The following is a 15,389-nucleotide window of genomic DNA, read 5'->3' on the forward strand; positions in this document are numbered from 1 at the left end:
CATAAACATTATATCTTACTTTATTGAAAGTTAAATAGGTGAGAGATTCATGCTATGTGGGTAGTAAACAGTATGCTGGTAGTTTCCTCCAGTGGCTAATGTTCCAGGTAAAAGAATGGCATCAGGGAATACTTTGGATACTAGAAATGTGGGGCTCAAAGGGTAAAAATATACTTATTAATAGAAAGTAGGAAAAGTAGGGAATGGCCAGATGTAATCCCTCTTAGAACCTTGAACTAGAAGTCAGGAAAATTTGGAATCTGATCCTGTATTATTCCTCCCTCTGCTTTTTTTTACTGTGGCAAAATATATGTAAGATTTATCATTTTAACCATTTCAGTGTACAGTACGGGGCATTCAGTGCATTCACACTGCTGTACAACCATCACCTTATCCATCTCCAGAACCTTTCCATCTTCCAAAACTGAACCTCCATACCCATTGAACACTGACGTTTCCTTCCCACCTTCCCTCAGCCCCTGGTGACTACCATTCTACTTTCTATCTCTATAAATTGACCAGTTTAAGGACCTCATATTAGTGAAATCATATAATATTTGTCCTTTTGTGTCTGGCTTATTTCATTTACCACAATGCCTTCAAGGTTCATCCATGTTGTGACATGTGTCAGAATTTACTTCCTTTTTAAGGCTGAATAATATTCTGTCATGTGTGCTACCACATTTTATTTATCCACCTGTTGGACACTTGGGTTGCCTCCACCTTTTGGCTACTGTGAATAATGCTGCTATGAACAGTGGTTACAAATATCTGTGTCAATTCCTGCTTTCAATTTTTGGAGGCCTATATCCAGAACTAGAAGTGCTAGATCATACAGTAATTCTATGTTTAATTTTTTGAAGGCCTGCCCACCATGCCACCTTCTACAATGGCTGTAGCATTTTACACGCTTTTCAGCAATGCACAAAGGTTCCAATATATTTGTTAAAGTAATATGCTGCATGGCCTTTGATGAGTCACAATTTCTCTACACCTAATAGTTTCATCATCTCCAAAATGACGGGGTTGGAATGAACAATCTCTAAGTTCTATTCTAGCAATAAAAGAACTATATTGGCCTAATTAAATCAAGTCGCAATTAGAGACAGAAAGCAGTCTGAATGCGTTGTGTGGCCTGACTTGATATCTTGAACCCTCCTCCTAATTGTGACAAAGTAATAATTTTTCAGAGATAAAGAGTCTCACTGATAATGGTGGAGGACACTTTCAGAACACGCACCTTGTGCCAAGCATTGCTCCAAACCTCCCACACACGCAACCATACAGCCCATGGGGTGGATACCCTAACTGCACAGGAGAGGAAACTGAGGCATGGCAGAATTATGCCGTTTGCCCAAGGTCGCACAGCCAGTGAGTGTAGGAGCCAAGAATGTGCCGTTGGACAGCTCTGCTCAGGAGGCAGTTTCCTGAGCAACCCAACTCTGTGTTTCCCTTTACCCCCTCAGCGTTTCTCCTGGGCCTTGAGTGCTCTGAACTGTTTTCTTTCTTTTCCTTGATCACACTTCCATTTATACGTTTCAGCCCTCTGCAAACACTAGCTGAATGTCTTCATCTATAGCATTTAAACTTCCTGTGTGTAGGCAAGGAGGCTGAAATTGTACCAGACTGTATCAGAAATCCTTTTGGCAATTTTTTTTTTTTTTTTTTTAGTAATTTTATCTGACAACTTTCAAATGTTTTCCAGAAAGTTACTTTGAAGGCACATTTCTTGGAGGAGGAAGAAACAGATGCTTATTGTGTGCCCAGGAAGTGTATCTGTAACATTAATATTTCATTTAATTCTGACAATAGGTCTATGGCATGGCTCTTTTCCCCTCTATTTTACAAGCAAGGACACTGAGGTTCAGAGGGCGTAGGGGCTCCCCAAGGTCACTCAGTTGGATGGTGGCAGGGCTGGGAGGCAGGCCTGGCACTGGGAGCCAAGAGCTCCACTCCCTGCTGTGGGGAAGACACCCCAGAGAGCACGTGGAGTGCCATTTAAGAAAATGAGTGCTAGATAAATGACATGTAATAAACCAAATGGAGCAGCTGGCATCAGAAAGGAGCTGAAATAAAGGGAAGTGAAGGGATTCGCAGCTTCCCAGAAGTGAAAAGGAACAAGGAACAACTGGAGAAGGAAGAACTGAGTCTCCACTGAAGATAACACTCTCTTTAGGCACCAGACATTGTTTTCTCTCAGAGCAAAGACTATGGGAAATATTACCAGGTAACATATGTGCTCGTTGCCCAAAATATTTATAGTTGCATAAAAGATAAAGCTTAAAGTAATTGAGTTTATCTGGTTAGGAGGGAACAGTCTTAATAATTCTATATGAATCTTAACCTTGCTTAGTACTTGTCCTACAAAGGTTGGCTAAGGGAGTGATACCTAGCCTCAGATTTAGTTGGAAAGAACTCTCTCACAAAGACTCTGAAACACCAGAACGAGGTTGAAGACTTCTAAAAACGTGAAGGAAAAAATAAAGAGAAGCAGATGTTAGTGATGTCCAACCCAAATAGTGAGGTGGCCTCTTAAGATTTCTACTAGACCTAGATTCAAAAGGTATGAAAGATTTATCAGAGAAACACTGATCTGGATTATTAACTTCCAAATAGAGAACATTAAAGTTTCTTGAGGCAGACTGACTTTTACTTCCTACCGTTCATGGTTATCAAGCATAGCGGACCTTTATATGCCAAGGCTAACAATGCACATTTCTTAATGGCTTGAATTAGCATTTTCATTTGAATTACAAACTCTGCGGTCCGGTCCTTCCTCTAAATACAAAAAATGCTAAGTCAGCTACAGTAATTGGACTGAACGCGTGTGCTGTGAACAACCATTGGTGTGATGATGGTGGCTGTTGCAGGCCATGGGGGCTGGCATGCCTTGACAGTCAGAGAGCCAGATTCCAGGTCATGGAAGTGGGAAAGGCATCAGCTTAGTTCTGCAGCACGCCGAGACTGTGTTATCACAGTTTACCTTATCAGGGTTGGCTGGGCCAACCTAGGTGAGTACATGTCCCTTCAGGAAGTTAAGAAACCTCATGGCACAAATTCACAAAGACAAGCCCTTTTCTATGCTGTTTTACTTATAAAACTACAAAGCCACATTCTTGGTTTCCCCAGTCTAAAATTTCTACTAAATATACAAATGAATTGTTATGAAAACATGCCAGATAGGAGACGTTTGGTAGAACCCCAAAGCACTCTGCTTTTATTTCTAGATGAGATTAGTGCTTTCTCAATTTCAGGAGGGTGCTGCCAATTGAGCTTCAGAATCAAACTATAAATCATGTATGAGTCACTTTGGCAATATTAGCCTGAGAAGGATTTCTGTGATTATTTCTCTTTTAGTGATGTGGAGAATTCTTAGGGACAATCACGCCTTCAGCTCCAGTACACAGTGGCCCACATACAAACTGTTCTCGAAATGACACTGATTATAAGGCCGGAGATTTTTAAAGAGGGAATTCTGTCAACAAGATATCTCATATTTCCCAAATTTAGCTTTTTCTCTCAAATTATTGAAAGCCTATAACTTGAGGAAAGTAATTCTTATCCCATAGATGCTATCCAACAGAAAATGGATTGTTCTGATTTTTCCCTACTTGAAGAATAGATCTTTGTCCTTTATCCCTTCTACAAATAGTAGGTGAAAACACATGATTTTTGAACTCAACTAATGTGGTTACAGAACTGACCCAAATTACATGTACTTTATTTTCAACATAAAGGTGTCAAATCCATTTTTCTTCCTCACTTCAAAGTAAGGCATCCAGCATCTATGCCTACAAAAAAAAGACTTTCTTAACATGATACATTAGCACACTGCACCTGAAGCCTGGGCTTGGCACCTGGCATGTGTAAGGATAAGATGGAGGCAAGAAGAGATCTGCAGAGGTTTGGAAAACCTCCCTTCTTCTCTCCTCATTCTCTCTTGGCACTAAGGTAAAGACCCCTTCATCCTGCTCCTTGGACATTGCCAACAGAAACACGACTGATGTCATAGCAGACTGGGAATGGTGTTCACTTGAGACAACACCCTGGTGTGGCCTGAATGCATGAACGGGAGCATTACTTCACCTACACTAAAGTCATGAGTGCTAGAAATACTTGATATTTGGCAAACAAAGCTATCAAGGGCCACTACAATTAGTCTAGAAATATGAATGACTATTGCATGAGAGAGAAAAACAGCCTGAGAGAACTCTGGTTCTTTGATTCTTTAGATTAGAACACAAATTTTAGTTAGAGCTGGTGGCCTATTGGTGGGAGGTATTAAAAAAGACACGAGAAGCACACAGAGCAAGCTGGTTTGCTGGTCAGGAGCTGGCTGGACAAGCCACACTTACAGATTTTAGGATCCCTGTGGCATCTTCATGGAGCCAGGTCGGGTAGACCACTTCATCATTCAGTATGGCCTCAAAGAGGTCATCTTCATTCTCCGCCTCAAAGGGCGCGTGGCCGCAGAGCATCTCATAGAGCAACACGCCCATCGCCCACCAATCGACTGCAGGCCCGTACAGCATCTCCTGGAGGATCTGTGCAAAGGGGGCAGTGTGAGAAAGCTTCGTGCATCTGATTAACAAATGTGTTCTTCAAGTCTAGGGAAAGTGATGGATTAGGAAATATCAAAGTAAAAAAATGAAGCCTCCCAGGCTTGCACACATGTTTCATTCCATCTCTACAGAGTGGTCGGTTTTCCCTGTGGTCAACTCAGTGACACCTTCTCATCTAGGGGAGTAAATCCTTATGACCTGCTCAGGCCGACGTGAGGACATGTGCAGACCTGAAACAGAAGCAGCTCTGGAAATGTATCAGTGTAGAAGGAAGAGGAGAATGGGTTCACTCACTCACATGGGAAAGATTCAAGAGCTTTTCTTTAGTTCTGCTAAACGAGGCTGGGATTAAATTATTGAGCAAAGACAAAGAGGAAAATAAATTAAATAGCCATGAGCAGAGCACATTTTGTCTTCATTTAGGGCTAAAGCCTAAAGTGACTGCAAAGTTTACAAAAAAATTTTCAACTCAAATTCTTATTTAGAGGGACCTAGGACATTTTCAGCTGAACCACAGATGAGTCTGGAGGTGTCAGCTTTTAAAGCTGCCCAAAAGCTACAGTATACACAAAAGCAGCTGGTGGCATTTCTGGTCAGGGTTACTGGACAGGTCAGATTTCAGAAGCTGCACGAAGCAGTTGCACTCACCTCTGGAGCAATATAGTCAGGCGTGCCACAGAACGTGGCCGTGGTGACTCCATTACAAATCCCCTCCTTGCACATTCCGAAGTCCGCCAGTTTACAGTGACCCTCATGGTCCAACAGGACATTGTCCAGTTTCAGATCTCTGAAAGATACAAGAGCAGCATGGGATAGAGCAGCCAGGCCCCAAACCATCCACCTGGAACTAGCTCGCCGGACAGGTGCTCAGACCATGGCGTGGCCACGTGTGGTTGTGTGAGCTCCCTGCACGCACTTTAAAAGAAACAAACTTCTCTGAGTTATCTGGACAAAAATTTAGATCAAGTCCTGGAACTTGCCTCGTGGTCCCTAGATGATGGGTCGTCCATATGAATGTATTAAATAACCACATATAAAAACGCAGGCTGCCCTTCAGAAACTGAGGGCAGAATGTGACTTTTGCATGCTTTCTATTTACCTTGTACCCAAAAGAAATCCACCCAGCCACCACCTCCTCTAGCATCCATCTCTGCCTATTAGAGTTCACTGAGTGGACATCCATGGAGCAGTTGGCCGCTATGTGCCAGGAACAGCGACAGGCAGCAAGAGCACAGATGGCCTTCATTTATAAGGAACTCACAGTACAGTGAGGAGACAAAGTGTTAGACTCTAAGTTCCATGAAGGCAGATCAGGCTGATGTGGTTCACAGTTATTCCTGGCATAGTAGACTTAAGAAATACTTGTTTCATACACACACACACACACACACACACACACACACACACACACACACACAGAGGGGTCGGGGAGAGAACACACCAATTGCTGCATGATCCAAGTGGTATGATGGACATATGAACCGAGCACTGTGAGAGAAACATAAGCGGGAACAATTAATTCCTTTCAGTGGGAGGAGAGTGGGGCAGCCTCACAGCAGAAGCAGAAATCGAGCTGGGTCTGGGAGTATGAGTCAGTCTCCCAGGCAGAGAAGGGGGTTGTGAGGCACGGGCAGGCGGATGGAGCAGGTGCAGGAGCAGGAGCAGGCACGGGGCATGGCTGTGCAGGTGGGCTCGGAGAGCCCCAGGTGGTGGCATGACGCTGGGTGGGGGTGTGGGGGGCGTGGGAGCGCTGGGCTGGGGCCATGGAAACCTCAGGGCTCAAGAGCAAAGTTATGTCCTTCAAACTGTGAAGGGTCTGGAATGCCACAGTAAGGAATTTTGATATTAGGCAAAGGGGACCCATTGAAGCTTTGGGAGTAACAGATTCCAGCTGAATGAGAAAAGATCAGCAGAGCGCAGATGAGATGGCCCAGGAAAGGGATGCTAAGACCTGAACCAGGACATGACAAATGGAATGGAAAATAAGAGGTCCGTAAGGGGAAGGAAGGCAAGCTTCCAGTGAAAGCAAGATCAGTAACAAGTCTTGCTAACCACTTAGAGGCAGACCAGAGAGAAGCCACAGAAATGACAACTCCTGGGTTTCTGTCCTAGATCCAATGGGTTCTTGGGGATGTTAACCAGGCAAAGGAGAAACAGGAGTGAGAGCAGCAGGGTTGTTTGCGTGTGCCTCAGGTACATGAGAGGCCTAGTAGATGATGGGAGCCCAGGACACAGGAATTGCTCTCTCAATTCCTAAGAGCAGAATCTGCTTGAGGGAAGTGAATTTTCAGCAGAACTATTTGGTAAAAAGCCCTTACTGTGGGAAGGAACATGACTGCATGTGGATAAAATTGTCCGCAAATAGAAGGCAGTGCTTGTAAAACAACCCCCGGCCCCCAGAACAGGCTTCTGGCACCTGGTTCTCCCGTGACCAGACACGTCCCGGCACTGTGCAGACGCAGGGCGGTGACTGCGCAGGCTGGGAAAGGTCTACGGGCCGACACCATCGCCAGCCCTGCAGCCCAGAGAGGTCGCGAGCAGCAGATTCCTCTGTCGGGCGAGACGTTCACGCTTTGTTCTCTAAAGAAACAGCGCGTCCAGAGGCAGACCACATGGGCTTATCGGCGAGGAGGAGGCTATGCGTTACATGGGGCGTGACCTGGAGACCTGTGGTTAACTGCCAGTGTGTGGTCGCCCTGGCTTTGGGCTGCCTAGTGTCCCCCTAGTGTCCTCTCACTGTGGCTGGAGCTGACTGCTCTTCTGGGGCTTCACGTTCACGGTGGGGGTGGGCTGTGTCGGTGACCCATGGTTCTGTTTTCCTATCCCCAGTCTGAGAGTACAAGGTCTGTCGGCCTGCACCGCCCCAGGGAAAAGGCTGGTCTCTGTCCAGCCCGGATCACGCTGCTGCCTTGGAGGAGGCAGGTGATGACAGAACTGGCGCGACTGGTTCCCACATTGCGTCCTGTGAGTCGATACAGCCGGCCATGCAGGTCTTACACACAGTGGTCACTGGAAATCCTCCAGGAATGGAAACGAAGTCCTGTTTTCCAGGAATCCCTGATAAGTGTGGTTAAGGCGGCAGAGCTTTCTTGGCCGCCTTAACACAGAATGGGGACACAGAACGGACCTTCTCTCTGTTCCTCCACTCCTGGCAGCGGCCTCCCTGGGTGTCGGGGTGTAAGGCGAAGGCGTGCTGACAACCTGTGCACCTGCTTCGGCAAAGCAAGGCTCCTCAGCCTGCAGCCCAAACCCGCCCTGGCCCCCAAATCGGCACCCCCTTCTCCACGCAGAACCCTCCTCCCCACGTAGGCGGCTGTTTTCAATGGGCTGACCTGTGGAAGCTGTTTCCTCCTTGCCCCACCACACACACAGTATGAGCAAGATGAATTTAACCTCCGTGAAGTGGGAACTGCAGGAGCGGGGGCAGGGCTGAGGATGACAGGGGTCACGTCCTGTGAGGGCGGCCACTGCCAGGAGCACAGGCTCTCTCGGTCATGCTTCCACATGTGGTTTCTGACTCGGGAGGCCCCATTAGGCCTGGCCACCTGGCTCCTCTGGGACCGACGGCACACAGGAGCGAGGTGGCTGGCTGAGGTTAGACATGCTGGTCTGCAGCCCCAGGAGAGAGCCAGGCCTTGGGGGATGGAGCCCAGCTTCATCGACACTGTGTCCCAGCTCGCTCAGCAGGCCAGGCCAATGTGGACCTGAGCCCAGGGCCCTCTCACTCACATTTCCAAACAAAGTGACTGAGTTTCTGAATTCTTCCGAAGCCGTTGTGCCTGCTGAGGTCTCAGAAAGGATCTTCTTGGGCAACAGAAACAAGTGCTAACACAAACCCACAACGCTCTCAAGAGCTGACTTACAATTGCTCAAGAGCTTGTGACTAACATCCAGGTAAGAGGTCTGCCTGCTTGTTACTCAGCTGCTGTCATGGGTAGCAGGAACTGCACAGGAAGAGGAAAGTGCGTGGCAATCAGTTCTGTCCATCACTCATCACAAACAAGCCCCTCTGCATGGGGGAGTCCTGCCCACACCGCTCAGAAGACACACCTGGGTAGCATCTGGCATGCAACTGTCCTGGTCATAGGATGCTCAAGGCCACAAGGGCAGGTCAGATACCTTAGTCCTTATTTTCAGTCTAATTTTAGGCATTCTTGGAACTGTATGAGCCCTGAGGGAAATGCCATAGCTGGTTCCATACCAGGTGCCATCTAATAGGACAGAACTCTCAAACTGGGATCCCAAAAGGGTTCTATTATCCCAGGCTACCAGTTCTGTCCTGAGCCCAAATATCTCACAACATGTCAACTCTGCCCCTAGAGTTCCCAGTTCATGCCTTTATAACAGCACACCCTGCACTGTATTCCAGAAGGCTCTGTCTGTGCACCTGTTTCCCCACCAGCAGGGGCTGAGCCTTGCTCCTTCCTCGCCCCAGTGTGGTCCTGGCAGAAGGTGCTCCCGAAAGACATAACTAGAAACATTTCAGAGAGACACTAGTGGAGCTTCCCTGGCTAATTCAGAGCCTATTTTATTTTTAGGGGAAGGAAGGAAGTTCCATAAACCTCACTGGGACCCTTGGCCCAAAGTAATCAAACTTATAAAAAGCCACATGCTTTACCCCTTAGAGATAGATTCAACAGGGAAAAGAGGAGGACACTGATTTAGGAGGGGCAGTGATGAAGCAAAGAGGACTAAGCAGGACACCATCCCTGCGCTGGCTTCCATCCAAATGCAAGTGCCTAACACGGATGGGGTTGGTCAAACAGATCCAAAAATTACAGAGCCATTATGGCCACGGTCAGCTTCCACTCTAAGGGGAAATCATGCCTTTATTTAACAACAACAAAAACAAAAGCAAAAAAATTCACCCTAAGACTCCTGACTTTAGTTTGAAATATGGAGAAGTCAGTTTTTAGCTTTGGAGTTCCTCAGCCTCTTTTGCCAACATGTAACTCAGCAGCTAAACTTAATAAGGCCACACATTGAAGAATACAAGTTCATACAGGGCAGAGGCTCAGATCCCAAGATGCCAAAAACACAATTACCAGCTCACCATTCATTAGCTCATTGAGTACCGGTATTTAATAGCTATAGCTTTTGTCATGAGAGCATAGAAGGGCAGAAAGAGTTATTTTATCCTCTCTGCTTCCCTGAAAGGTACATTGTTCTTGCTGGGTAATCAGGGTTGCTTAAAATGCCCACAGTAGTTTCAGAGACAATTCCCAAGTGGTTGAAAACAAAGGAGATTCAGAAATTGGATTTATTTTGCTTCTGCCATGAGCTATCCTGAGAGTAATAAAACAGAATGGCATGAATCTCACTGCTTAGATCACCAGAATCAGTTACTCCTCTAAAGAAATAAAGGAAAGTGAGTTGAGAGCTGGCTCCTTGAACAAGAATAAACTTAAGAGACTAGTCACATTCATTAACTATTTTTGACATATTTTTCAACATTTTATCATAGAAAATTTCAAACATAGACAAAAGCATAGAGAATAATACAACTCTCATACTGTTTACACAGCCATGATGTTCAGCCATCAATGTGTGCTCAATCTTGTTTCCTCTGTATATCTATTCACTCCCTTCCTGATCCAACTTTCTTCAGATAATTTTTTTTGAAGTGAACCCAAGCCATGAAATCATCTCATCTATAAATATTTTAATATCTGAATCTAAAAGACAATGATTCTTTAATAAAGTACAACTTTGATATCAGTTATCAAAAAAATATACAGCCAATTGTCAGTACACTGCTTTTTGTCTGTTGCTCCTTTAGGGGTGTGTGTATGTCCAGAAAACCTGAAAAAAAAAAGGTTTTCTGGATAATAAGAACAATAATGTCATCAGTGGCTAACATATAATTAATGTTCATCAAATGCTAAGTGCTTTATTCATATTATCTTATTTTATCCCCAAAATAATCCTATGAAGTAGGCTCTACCCCAAGATCATATCTAACAAAGGGTAAAGTCAAGATTCAACTCAGTTCTGCTCACCTCCAAGGCCTGGGCTCATAACCTACTATACCAGGCACAATCCCTTCTATGTAGTGGTGTCACTGGACAATATCCTGGTAGACTTATTTCCTAAAAGGATTTGACTAATTGCAACAAGAACCATCTGAAAGAATCAATAAAAATCCTGAGATAGCACTATGACAGAGGGATGTTTTATGCATATTACTGTGAAGTACATGATCAAATTCTACAAAGAAACCTTTTTTTTTTTTTTGGCTTTGGTTCTTAGCTTGTGCATGAAGAAAGAATTCAATAGATTTTACACAATCCTTGAGGATAAAGGAATAGATGCATGCATAGCAAGTTATTTCTTCAGTGGTCAGATAGTCAGAAAATTTGCTGCCTTCTGAGGAGGAGAAGCTGGCATGTGGGCAAATGTTAAGAGGTAGCATTTGCCAAGAGAATAAATTTGGATTATGATCTTGATTTCAAAACAAAACCATTTAGGTCAGGCTTGTGTTTTGAGTGTCTGGCTTTATACTTAACATTTTTCCAAAGCAATGCTGATTGTGTTAAATTGGTAAAAGAAATTTGAAAAGTCACTAAAATAGCGAAAGCCTAAAATTTGGTTTCATGGAGAGTTAGATAGTAATGCCATTCATGTATCACCTGACACAGTATATTCATCCCTCCACCCCCCAACAAATCTCCGAGTATCATCCACAAGCCAGGCAATATACAAGAAGCTTGGGGTACAACTGTAAGCAAAGGCACCATCCCTACTCTCGAGGAGATTAATTTCTGGTGGGAGAGGCAGACAGATCATTGCGTAACTAAATTTACAATTATGAACTGTGATGAGTGCAATGAAGAGAAAACATGGGAATACATAATCAGCTGGCTGGTCCTAGCCCTGAGTGAAGATTTCTCAGGAAAGTGACATTTGAGTTGAGCTGTGAAGATCACTGGCCAAGTGAAGAGAGAGGAAGATGGGGAAGTAAGGGTGAGGAGAACTCCAGGCAGATGGAACAGAGGTGAGGGGGAGGACAGGGGTATGAAGGAGGCAGGAGATAGCAGGGCCAGATGAGGCAGAGTCCAGTGAGGATTTCAGTCTTTGGCCCAAGAGGAAAGAGAAACCACAGAAAAGTCTTACAGTGCAGAGGGAGGTCATTAGATTTTACAAGACTCCATTTAGACATGGAGAAGAGATTGGAGGGGTTAAGAGCAGACACTTGGGAAGCTACTGGAGTATCCAGAAGATCAGTGATGGTGGCCTACATTAGGGGGAGGGTAGTAGGGTAAAGAGAACTGGATGGATGGGGATCTAGGGGGCAAAGTAATGGAATTTAGTAATGGAAAGGTGCAGGGGATAAAGAGAAGGAGATACCAGCAGGCTCTGGATCATAGAATTTATTTTGGACATACTGAGCTATTTTGTAGACAAAAGTGGAGATGTTTAATATAGGCAGCTGGATACACATGGCTGGAAGTCAAAGGAAAGGCTGGGCCAGAGCTATAAATTTCAGAGTCATTACCTGGGCACAGATGAGTTCACCTGGGGAGAAGGAATGAAACAAGGAGAGGGCTTGGGACTGAGCCTTGGGCAGAGGGTCTCCTGAGGATAAGATCCTCAGTCTTTTTTACACTGAGACTGTGAACACTAGTGATAAACTATCCTCAGCGTTGGGTGGCAGAGCTGAGTGCCCAGGAGAGTGGAACCAAACCGTCTATCCGTGTGGGTCAACTACAGTCCTGTTAAGGTTTTAAAATTCTAGAGAACATCAACCTTGTACATTTAAAATCATCTAATGGATTCATTCTTGATTAAATTTTCAGTCTCTGCTATGGGCTGCGATGCTCTTGTAAGTGTAAACTCAAGTATCTTATTTTACAAAGAGGTTTGTTGCTGCATCATACATCAACAAAATTTGGAAACAAGCTAAATTATGTATTAACAGTGGAATGGTTAAATAAATTATGGTTTTTGTTTGACAGAATTTTATGAAAACTGCTAAAATTCTATGAAGGACTAAAAATGTAAGGAAATGTTTATAACAGAATTTGTATGTCTTTTGAAAAGTATTTCTTTTCTCATTGTAAGAGTAATATTTTCATTATATAAAATTCAATCATTCCTGAAAAAAATATTAGAGAAAATGATGATAGGTTCATAGTCTTCTAATCTTTTCTTTTCAATGCTACATGAACACAATATTATAGTAACTTACTTTTCTCACTTAACAAATTTCTTGGACATATTATACATCCTATATATCTGGTTCATTCTCTGTAATGGTTACATAAAATCTCATTATAAAAATGTACCATAATTTAATCAGTTCCTCTCCATGAACACTGAGGCTGTTTCTGATTTTTTGCAACTTCAAACAATGGAGTAATGAACACTATTTGCACACTTGTAGAAGTGTTCATTTAGCATAAATTTTTTTAGAAGTGAAAATGCTGTGTCAAAGGGCATAAATGTTTGAAATTTAAATAGATGTAGAAAAGCCATCCTCCAAAAAGCTTGCAACAATTTATACTCCCATCTATTGAGAGTATGGAAGTGCCCATTTTTCTGGCTTCCTTATTCAGACAGACATAATCATCCTTACAATCCTCACCAATCTGCTAGTCAAAAATGATCTCTTCGTTTCAACTTCATTTTCTCATTACTAAAGAGATTAAGCTTTAAGAAAAATGTATGTTTAAAAGTCATTTGTATGTTTTCTTGCCTATTCACATTTTACTCATTTTAAAAATTGAGTTGTTTACCTTTTTGATTATTTTTAAGAAGTTCATTACATGTTATGAATAGCAAGAATTAGTTACATTGGTTGTAAATATTATTGCCTAGTTTGTTCTTCAGTTTTGTTTATGGTAACTTTCGTATTTTTATATAGTCAAATCTATCCATCTATCAATCTTTCCTTGATAGCTTCTATGTTTCATGATTTATTTATAGGCTGATAAATATTCTAAAAGAAAGAACAGGATACAAACTTATATTTTCAATATTCTCTTAATTTTGTAATAATTGCAGGGGAGAGGGATAAGGGAAGGAAGATAGGAAGGAAAAAGTAGAGGAAGGAAAAGATAAAAGTCTATTTCTGGATGATATGTTTACCGGTGATTTTAATTTCTGTTTTGGATTTTCTAAATTTCTTATAGGAATCATATATTACTTTGATAACCAGGAAAAAAAGTCATTAAAATATATGTTTACACGTACTGGTTTAATCTTTTTCTTTGGTTTCTGTACCATTTAAGGCCACAATTCCCAAGGATGATGTGTAGGGAAAATGCCCCCCTGGTCAGAACGGAAAGGATTTCTTTTGGAAGCCAGGCTGCAAGGGAATGTTGAAAAAATCATCTTACTTACAGAAACTACACATTTGTGGACTCAGAATTCTGAACCTGCTGCCACAAGCTCAATTTTCACCACTGAAATTAAAGTGTCTACTATATACATAATTGTTGTGGATGGCATTTATATTTCTAGTAGCCCCATTATGTGTCCCTGTAGTCTGAATAAACTTAAGTATTATGCAACAATGAGACCTTTGCTAAAAGAAGCACTGTTCCTCATTACTAAATGAGGTCCCCATGCCATTTCTTCTCACTGAGACATTTCACCTGGTGTTTATGAGGCTGACGCATTGGAACGTCTGCTGAAGAACAAGAATATAAGATATGAACAGGCATCATCATGAGGCTGAATGCAAAGCAACTCATTTTATAATGAATGAAGGAAGTCAGTTAAAGAATTTCCAACCCAGAGAGTGTTACCAGGACTCCTGTGAAGCTCTTTTCCCCCTACCCTCTCCTACTTCTTCCCAACAGCGACTTAGGAGGAGATGTGATAAAAATGAATCCTGTGTAAGTCTGGTTATCTCATCCCCTTTAAAACGGGGTCAGGGACTCATAAACTAATCCCCACAGACCACGTGTTGGTCTCCGCCCAGTTCTGAATGTTTGATGTCCTTGATATGCCGGCATGTTCCCACCTTCACCATGGTGTATACACAGAACCAACTCAACCTGAGCAAAGGGGCTGAGAGATTTCCCCTTGTCTCAAGGTAGGAAAAAATGAACAAAGAAAACATTCTGCACTCTCTGGACAAATACAGGAGGAAAGGAGTTTGATTAACATCCACGGTGTACATATCACACATCTCCTTAGGGCCATCAAATAAATGAGTCATCAAGCTGACAGTTGAGCCTTATAATTTTTTTTTTATTCTATGCGCCGTGCCACCATCCTGAAATTCCCTGGCTGAAGCAGCATGAATTCATTTAGTAGCTCCTACAGTACTTTTATTTTATAACTGCCAAGAAAACCTCTCTCACTGACTCTCCTTGCCAAAATCCTTCTTACACGATACCTGGCAGTGGTCAGCTTACACACGCACTCGGCACCAAAAAGCAGGGAGGCAGGACTTCAGAAAAAGACACCAGGCGATGACAGACCCCCAGTGTCTTCACTGACTACTGGGCTTTGCTCTGATAACACAGATGGGATCCTGGGGCCAACAGTGCATTTGGACCTGACAGTCCAGGGGGAATAAAGTGCTCAACAGGCCACATCTCTCCCCTAGTGCGGACAGCCAAGTGCAGTTGACCCACAGAAACCACCTGCTGTGGCAGCTCTGCCTGCTGGCCGCAGAAGCCAAGAAGAAAGTGGAGGTTTTCTCATAGCTGAAGTCACTCAAGGGCAAGAGTACAAATGGGGTCGAAGAGCCACAAGGGATTCTGAGAGCCCACGAGCCAGGAACAGGACAGGTGGGAAGGACCTCCTTACTGGTGGGCTGCCTTCAGGGCATGCGCACGAAGATGACAGGAAGAACGAATTCTATGAGGAGGGATC

General features: G+C 43.5%; 1 protein-coding gene across 1 annotated transcript in view; it reads right to left on the reverse strand.

Annotated features, from left to right (window-relative positions):
* PRKCH (protein kinase C eta) overlaps window positions 1–15,389 on the reverse strand; it is a 218,702-nt gene that overhangs the window by 21,922 nt on the left and 181,391 nt on the right. The window contains exons 11-12 of the mRNA XM_012777648.2: window positions 5,211–5,349; window positions 4,356–4,544 (exon numbers count right to left, since the gene is read on the reverse strand). Of these exons, the coding sequence (XP_012633102.1) occupies window positions 4,356–4,544; window positions 5,211–5,349 (328 nt within the window). The remainder of the gene's footprint in view (window positions 1–4,355; window positions 4,545–5,210; window positions 5,350–15,389) is intronic.

This window comes from Microcebus murinus, chromosome 6 (assembly GCF_040939455.1).
Source record: "Microcebus murinus isolate Inina chromosome 6, M.murinus_Inina_mat1.0, whole genome shotgun sequence".
NCBI lineage: Eukaryota > Metazoa > Chordata > Mammalia > Primates > Cheirogaleidae > Microcebus > Microcebus murinus.